This window comes from Lycium barbarum, chromosome 3 (genome assembly GCF_019175385.1).
Source record: "Lycium barbarum isolate Lr01 chromosome 3, ASM1917538v2, whole genome shotgun sequence".
In the NCBI taxonomy this organism is placed as follows: Eukaryota; Viridiplantae; Streptophyta; class Magnoliopsida; order Solanales; family Solanaceae; genus Lycium; species Lycium barbarum.
Genome location: NC_083339.1, coordinates 71,162,837 through 71,171,783, shown reverse-complemented (window position 1 = coordinate 71,171,783; position 8,947 = coordinate 71,162,837). Strand labels below are relative to the sequence as shown.

General features: G+C 40.9%; 1 protein-coding gene across 3 annotated transcripts; it reads left to right on the top strand.

Annotated features, from left to right (window-relative positions):
- Nucleotides 1-461: 461 nt before the first annotated feature.
- LOC132631560 (uncharacterized) lies at nucleotides 462-8,666 on the top strand. 3 transcript variants are annotated; one of them, XM_060347138.1, is made up of 5 exons: nucleotides 462-1,059; nucleotides 2,092-2,144; nucleotides 3,070-3,156; nucleotides 3,857-5,302; nucleotides 8,230-8,666. In XM_060347138.1, the coding sequence occupies exons 4-5, from the start codon at nucleotides 3,859-3,861 to the stop codon at nucleotides 8,262-8,264; spliced, it is 1,479 nt and encodes a 492-aa protein (XP_060203121.1). In that variant the 5' UTR covers nucleotides 462-1,059; nucleotides 2,092-2,144; nucleotides 3,070-3,156; nucleotides 3,857-3,858; the 3' UTR covers nucleotides 8,265-8,666. The 3 variants fall into 3 exon arrangements, with proteins under 3 accessions (XP_060203121.1, XP_060203122.1, XP_060203123.1); XM_060347139.1 differs by lacking the exon at nucleotides 2,092-2,144; XM_060347140.1 differs by adding an exon at nucleotides 7,252-7,304 and having other exon boundaries at nucleotides 462-3,156.
- Nucleotides 8,667-8,947: the final 281 nt, after the last annotated feature.

Here is an 8,947-nt window from a genome sequence, read left to right as displayed (position 1 = left end):
GCTTCAAGGTTATCCGTACCATCTGCAGAGGTGTGCGCGCGTTTCGTAATCGTATACATACTTTATACATAATCATATACATATATTCTACCCGGCGTTATAAGCTCGGGGTTTCATTATAGCCCTTCATAGGCACACATATAAGTATAATAGCCCGTAGGCACCTTTAGCATCATTATTACTATCATTATCATTATCGTTACGTCTACATTATAGGCCTACTCGTCATGTGAGGAGCGTAGTACAATCGTAGCACATATCAAGGATCGTGAGCTTATGAGCTCGGAATATCAACCATGTGAAGACAACATACTCATATAGAGGAATTGGGAATTTGGCCAAGAATCATGCCTTATGAAAGAAGGGTTAGCCTTACATACCTTCTCGTCGGACTATTCTACACTTGCACGTTCCCTTCCAATGTTAGCGTTTCTACCTTCATTAATATCATAACTGTTACATCCTATATTTTCATACATTGGGACGTTTTAAACTAAAAGTGACAAGTTAAAGACAAGACTATCTTAAGATACGAAGTAGAAATTTTAACTTCCGGTTTCGTTTCGAATCACAATTTGTCTACAATTTTCGTTTGGCATGGAAGTGTTAATGGAAAATTGGGATTAAACTAATCACACTTGGATTAATAAGTGGGATTGGGAAGACAAAACAAAAAAAAAAACAGCCCACTTTTAGGCCATGCTTGGCCGTGCATTTCAATGCCTTGGTCAAGGAATCTTGACCCAAAATTAGTGTGATCCACATGTCCAAGGCATGGAGGGGACAAAGAGACAAAAAAAATCTGTCCACTCCACACTTTCACAACTCATTACAACATTCCAAAGTGTAGAACACTTAGAGAGAGAAAGAGAGACTCACGGCTAGAGCTAGCCGAAAATGGTGAAGAAAAATTGATCCAAAAATTTCAGTTTCTCAAGCAATTTAACTCCATTGAAGGTATATTAACGTGTAGCATCCATTGATATAGCAAGAACAAGTGTTAAAAAAAAAATCCAAGAAGTGAAAGTGAAGGCTAGCCGATTGAAGTGTAGTTACAAGGTAAGAGTTGATAATTTTTTTCATGTGTTGTATGACGATTTGAATGTATAGTTCATGCATGTTGTTGTTGGATTGTTGTTGTAGTTGAAGTAAAGAGTTAGCCGTGAGTGAGGTGAAGTCATGATTGATTTCATTTTGCATGTATTGTTGATGAATTGAATATGTATCAACATAGGCAAATGAACAAAGATTTGTAGAAGTTTGGTTGTGATGTTGTATGTTGGATATGGGACTGTTTTTTTTTTCTTGAAATGAAAATGAGCCGTGAGTTGAAGGTTCTAATGAAGTCATGCTTTATCTTCTTGAACATGTATTGGAAATGGATTGAATGTATTGTAGTTGGATAAACGGATGAAAATCACGAAATTGTGGGAAGGGTGTTGTAGCCGTGTAAAAAGGGACTGTTTTAGGGGAGATTTAGGGACTGTTTTGTGTCACATTTGGATTGTTGTTGTTATGGACATTGTGGTGCATTGTATGCATGTTGAATATGTGAATTGAGGTGTTAAAGAAATGAATTATGATGAAGTGTATAGGCAGTCCAAAACTGTGGACAGTTTTGATGTTAGAAGTGAATTTGTGTGTGTTGAATGTTGATTCTTGTTGCAAACGTTTAGTGAAAGTAAAGTGCATTGATTCAAGCTGAAACTGAAATGATGGTGGGCTGTTATAAGAATGGAAATGATGCTAAAACAGTTCCAAAAATCATGAAAGTAATGTCATTAAACGTGTTGTTGTTGTTGCAAGTTAAAACTGGAAAATTGCTAAGTGAGAATGGAAATGCTATGTGTGTTGTTTAGCCATGTGTATGAAACAGTTTTGAATGGTGTATGGACTGCCCAAGTTCCCTAAGTCATGTTTAAACAAGTCTTGATTAATATATGAAAGAACGATTAGCAATGTTAGCTTGTAACGCTAGTTGGTTTGAATGCGAACGAAACGTCGTTTAATTGTTAGAAAGGAATTGTGAGTGTCACAATACGTATTGAATGCCCTTGTAGACTAATTGTAGTTCTTCACATCTTGATATAGGATAAGTGTTTTTGGGCAGCAAGTACAAGTTAGAATACAACTAAACGCAAAAGGTATGTAAAGCCTATTCCTTCTTCTTTTGGCATGTCCTAGACGTAAGTGTGAAACGATATGAACCTTGGGGTAGATTCTATTCTCTAGTTTCATGTATGACTTATGATTCTATATTTCATTAAGGTTATTGTCATGTGCCTACAATATGATTGACTAATGAATAATGCATGAAAGTTCCTATACTTAAAGAATTACACAACTAGAGACATACTTGACTTTCAAAAGCTATACCATGTTGAAGCGATATACGTACATGAAATCTGAAACGTTTCTTGTAATAGTTTGTATGAGACTTAAGATGAACTGAATATGAATATTATTTTTACACTTTAGAGCTGGTTAGTTGCTTATCCACTGAGTCTCAAAAAGATGAATTGCATATATGTGGTTGCTATTTATTCTGCTCGTGCTTACCGCTATATCCTTCACTGAGTCCCGGGCCAGGACACGTTCTCGTGCGCATATTTACTATATTAATCACCGAGTCCCTCACTAGAGGGCCGAGACACGTTATATATCTATGTATATGATGATATGATGACATGATGATATGGAGATGGTGGCCAGGAGGGCATATTCCCTATTACCGAGTCCCTTATTAAAGGGCCGGGACACGTCTATGTTTATGTTTATGATGCTATGATTTTAATTACCGAGTCCCTCATTAAAGGGCCGGGACACGTTATATATGTTATATACAGAATGATTTTGCAACTTTGATTACAAAACTCTATAACGATATTGATATGAGAATGATACAGATAAAATATGTCCAAAGGCAAGTTTTATGAATCTCTGATTGCTGCATTGGGTCCTACATACTTTGTCTCCTTATGAGTCTATTACTACATTTCATGCTTTACATGCTCAGTACATATTCCGTACTGACCCCCTTTCTTCGGGGGGCTGCGTTCATGCCCGCAGGTACAGACGCTCGTTTCGGAGATCCGCCAGCTTAGGACACTATTTCAGCTATTTTGGACTGCTCCTTTGTTCCGGAGCTAGCTTGTGGTATAACTCCCTTATGTTGTATTCGTAGGTGTTTATTTGGGTATGGCGGGGCCCTGTCCCGCCACATAATACGGTCATTACTCTTAGAGGTCTGTGGACATCGGTGTGGGTCTGTTTGTAGTTGTTGATGCGTTTTATGTCTATGACTTATGTTTGGGGCGTACCCATTCGTAATGGCAGCCTTGTCGGCTCGCACATGTATATGTTGTTCTGTTGGCCCTGTGTGGCCTTTGTTGGAATTTGCTGTGTACAGGGTTATTTTGGATAAGTCCGAAAAACAAAGGAAACTCTGCCGAAATTTTCTTTGAAAATCTTATAAATTTGAAACACCGCCTTGTCGGCTTCTGTTATATACCTGGATGTGTTTGATATAATCTAAGGCAGCGTTTGATATTTGTGTCAGTATAAGTCATCTGTTTGCCGCCCGGATTTGTGATTGTGTTCGGGTGCCCAATTCGGGCACTTGTCACGGCCCACGGGGTTGGGTCGTGACAGAAGTGGTATCAGAGCGGTCCTTCCTCGGAGTGTCTACAGACTGTGTCTAGTAGAGTCTTGTTTATCGGTGTGTTGTGCACCACATCTATAAACAGGAAGCTACAGGACATTTAGGGCGTTTCCTTTCTTGAAATCTTAGATCGTGCGATAGAGCTGTGCTATTAGGATGACTCTGTTCTGATCAGTTGTTGTGTTTTTCTTTCAGTGATGCCTCCGAAAAAGGCAACGGCTGCCCAGAAGAAAAAGGGCGTGGTAGGAGAGACCAGTCGGGCTCAGAAGGGTACTCGGACCCTTGCTCAGATGATGCGTGATATTGCGTCCCGGCCAGCAGACTCTGCTATGTCTTCATCATCAGAGGAGTCTGGAGCAGCATCACCATTAGCTCCAGAGGCTCCAGCTCCCGCGCCTCCAGCTCCTCAGCCAGGGGCGGAGGATAGGACATTGAGGGAGGCCGTACAGTTGTTGACTACTTTGGTAGCGGGACAGGTTCGCAGACGCGGGCAGAGAGATGATGATGATGATGACAGGCGTGATAGCCTGAGGGTTCGTGACTTTTTGACATGCCGTCCCCCAGAGTTTTACGGATCTAAGCCCGAGGAGGACCCCCACGACTTCATTCGGGGAGTGCGGCGCTCATTGGATTTGGTCAGGGCTTCAGAGACCGAGTCCGTTGAGTTAGCCTCACACAGATTACGAGATGTTGCTGCCAATTGGTATGAGTCTTGGGAGCTGTCCAGAGGTGAGGGGGCTTCCCCAGCTACTTGGGATGAGTTTGTGACTGCTTTTCTCCGCCACTTTCTGCCCCCGGAGTTACGGCGGGCACGGGTTGATAAATTTTTACAGTTGCGGCAGAACGGCCGGAGTGTTCGCGAGTATAACCTGGAGTTTGATTCTTTGGCTCGATATGCCCCTGCTATAGTAGCGGATATGGCTGACCGTATGCACCGGTATGTGATAGGATTGGACCGCTACTTGATTGACGGTTGCATGGCGATGGCGTCACAGACAGATATGGATATCGCCCGGTTACAGGCCCATGCCCAGGGTATGGAGGACCGATACAGGGCCGATTATGCTGGTAGAGATCAATCGGGCAGAGATCGTGATAGGAGACCGCCCAAGCGGGCCAGGTCAGCTGGGTATTCTGGTGAGTTTCGGGGCGGGCAGCCCCAACAACAGCATAATAGCTACCCTTCTCAGCCGGCACGGAGTGAACCTCCACGATTCACTGGTAGGAGGTTTGATAGCACAGGGTATTCAGAAGCTGGTCAAAGCTCCATGACTTCAGGTTTCCAGATGCACAAGGATTCAGGCCAGACGAGGCCATCTATACCACAGTGCCCTCAATGTGGCAGGCGCCATCTGGGGGAATGCCGCCGCATTACTGGTGCTTGTTTCTCTTGCGGCCGTCAAGGCCATACCATGAGGGAGTGTCGATTTGGGGGTGGTGCAGATGGTGCAGCTCAGCCTACGGGGTCAGTTGCTGGTTCTTCTTCTTCAGTTGCCATGCGTCCTATGGGACAAGGTATTCCGACACCAGCAGGCCGTGGCAGAGGCCGTGGAGGGGCTTCTAGTTCTGGCGGTCCTTCAAACCGCTTATATGCTTTAGCTAGCAGACAGGATCAGGAAGCGTCGCCGAATGTTGTTACAGGTATATTATCGATTTCCTCCCAAGATGTATATGCATTGATAGATCCAAGCTCCACACTGTCATATATTTTTCCCTTTGTTGTTAAAAAAAAAAAATAGGGATAAATTATGTCGAGTTTATAGTAAAAAGGAGTAGTAGTATGATTAAGATGAGAATACAGAGGAAAATGAATTGTGACGGATGCAAATGTATTGGTAAGACAGGCTGTGAGGTTGTGAAGGATAAGATTGACTAGGAAGGGTGAAAGGTTAAGTATGCTTAGGCAACACTAATGTAACATTCGAGGACGAATGTTCTAAAGGGGGGAAGAATGTTACATCCTATATTTTCATACATTGGGACGTTTTAAACTAAAAGTGACAAGTTAAAGACAAGACTATCTTAAGATACGAAGTAGAAATTTTAACTTCCGGTTTCGTTTCGAATCACAATTTGTCTACAATTTTCGTTTGGCATGGAAGTGTTAATGGAAAATTGGGATTAAACTAATCACACTTGGATTAATAAGTGGGATTGGGAAGACAAAACAAAAAAAAAAAACAGCCCACTTTTAGGCCATGCTTGGCCGTGCATTTCAATGCCTTGGTCAAGGAATCTTGACCCAAAATTAGTGTGATCCACATGTCCAAGGCATGGAGGGGACAAAGAGACAAAAAAAATCTGTCCACTCCACACTTTCACAACTCATTACAACATTCCAAAGTGTAGAACACTTAGAGAGAGAAAGAGAGACTCACGGCTAGAGCTAGCCGAAAATGGTGAAGAAAAATTGATCCAAAAATTTCAGTTTCTCAAGCAATTTAACTCCATTGAAGGTATATTAACGTGTAGCATCCATTGATATAGCAAGAACAAGTGTTAAAAAAAAAATCCAAGAAGTGAAAGTGAAGGCTAGCCGATTGAAGTGTAGTTACAAGGTAAGAGTTGATAATTTTTTTCATGTGTTGTATGACGATTTGAATGTATAGTTCATGCATGTTGTTGTTGGATTGTTGTTGTAGTTGAAGTAAAGAGTTAGCCGTGAGTGAGGTGAAGTCATGATTGATTTCATTTTGCATGTATTGTTGATGAATTGAATATGTATCAACATAGGCAAATGAACAAAGATTTGTAGAAGTTTGGTTGTGATGTTGTATGTTGGATATGGGACTGTTTTTTTTTTCTTGAAATGAAAATGAGCCGTGAGTTGAAGGTTCTAATGAAGTCATGCTTTATCTTCTTGAACATGTATTGGAAATGGATTGAATGTATTGTAGTTGGATAAACGGATGAAAATCACGAAATTGTGGGAAGGGTGTTGTAGCCGTGTAAAAAGGGACTGTTTTAGGGGAGATTTAGGGACTGTTTTGTGTCACATTTGGATTGTTGTTGTTATGGACATTGTGGTGCATTGTATGCATGTTGAATATGTGAATTGAGGTGTTAAAGAAATGAATTATGATGAAGTGTATAGGCAGTCCAAAACTGTGGACAGTTTTGATGTTAGAAGTGAATTTGTGTGTGTTGAATGTTGATTCTTGTTGCAAACGTTTAGTGAAAGTAAAGTGCATTGATTCAAGCTGAAACTGAAATGATGGTGGGCTGTTATAAGAATGGAAATGATGCTAAAACAGTTCCAAAAATCATGAAAGTAATGTCATTAAACGTGTTGTTGTTGTTGCAAGTTAAAACTGGAAAATTGCTAAGTGAGAATGGAAATGCTATGTGTGTTGTTTAGCCATGTGTATGAAACAGTTTTGAATGGTGTATGGACTGCCCAAGTTCCCTAAGTCATGTTTAAACAAGTCTTGATTAATATATGAAAGAACGATTAGCAATGTTAGCTTGTAACGCTAGTTGGTTTGAATGCGAACGAAACGTCGTTTAATTGTTAGAAAGGAATTGTGAGTGTCACAATACGTATTGAATGCCCTTGTAGACTAATTGTAGTTCTTCACATCTTGATATAGGATAAGTGTTTTTGGGCAGCAAGTACAAGTTAGAATACAACTAAACGCAAAAGGTATGTAAAGCCTATTCCTTCTTCTTTTGGCATGTCCTAGACGTAAGTGTGAAACGATATGAACCTTGGGGTAGATTCTATTCTCTAGTTTCATGTATGACTTATGATTCTATATTTCATTAAGGTTATTGTCATGTGCCTACAATATGATTGACTAATGAATAATGCATGAAAGTTCCTATACTTAAAGAATTACACAACTAGAGACATACTTGACTTTCAAAAGCTATACCATGTTGAAGCGATATACGTACATGAAATCTGAAACGTTTCTTGTAATAGTTTGTATGAGACTTAAGATGAACTGAATATGAATATTATTTTTACACTTTAGAGCTGGTTAGTTGCTTATCCACTGAGTCTCAAAAAGATGAATTGCATATATGTGGTTGCTATTTATTCTGCTCGTGCTTACCGCTATATCCTTCACTGAGTCCCGGGCCAGGACACGTTCTCGTGCGCATATTTACTATATTAATCACCGAGTCCCTCACTAGAGGGCCGAGACACGTTATATATCTATGTATATGATGATATGATGACATGATGATATGGAGATGGTGGCCAGGAGGGCATATTCCCTATTACCGAGTCCCTTATTAAAGGGCCGGGACACGTCTATGTTTATGTTTATGATGCTATGATTTTAATTACCGAGTCCCTCATTAAAGGGCCGGGACACGTTATATATGTTATATACAGAATGATTTTGCAACTTTGATTACAAAACTCTATAACGATATTGATATGAGAATGATACAGATAAAATATGTCCAAAGGCAAGTTTTATGAATCTCTGATTGCTGCATTGGGTCCTACATACTTTGTCTCCTTATGAGTCTATTACTACATTTCATGCTTTACATGCTCAGTACATATTCCGTACTGACCCCCTTTCTTCGGGGGGCTGCGTTCATGCCCGCAGGTACAGACGCTCGTTTCGGAGATCCGCCAGCTTAGGACACTATTTCAGCTATTTTGGACTGCTCCTTTGTTCCGGAGCTAGCTTGTGGTATAACTCCCTTATGTTGTATTCGTAGGTGTTTATTTGGGTATGGCGGGGCCCTGTCCCGCCACATAATACGGTCATTACTCTTAGAGGTCTGTGGACATCGGTGTGGGTCTGTTTGTAGTTGTTGATGCGTTTTATGTCTATGACTTATGTTTGGGGCGTACCCATTCGTAATGGCAGCCTTGTCGGCTCGCACATGTATATGTTGTTCTGTTGGCCCTGTGTGGCCTTTGTTGGAATTTGCTGTGTACAGGGTTATTTTGGATAAGTCCGAAAAACAAAGGAAACTCTGCCGAAATTTTCTTTGAAAATCTTATAAATTTGAAACACCGCCTTGTCGGCTTCTGTTATATACCTGGATGTGTTTGATATAATCTAAGGCAGCGTTTGATATTTGTGTCAGTATAAGTCATCTGTTTGCCGCCCGGATTTGTGATTGTGTTCGGGTGCCCAATTCGGGCACTTGTCACGGCCCACGGGGTTGGGTCGTGACAATAACAATGGCCATTAGTCATCCACATTATCCACATTGTCTAGGTTTCTCAATTTGCTTCTAATTTACCCATATTCAAGGTCATAACACCCAACTTCGTCCATTCGCCTAAAGTGTCTAGTTCATGATCTTAATACC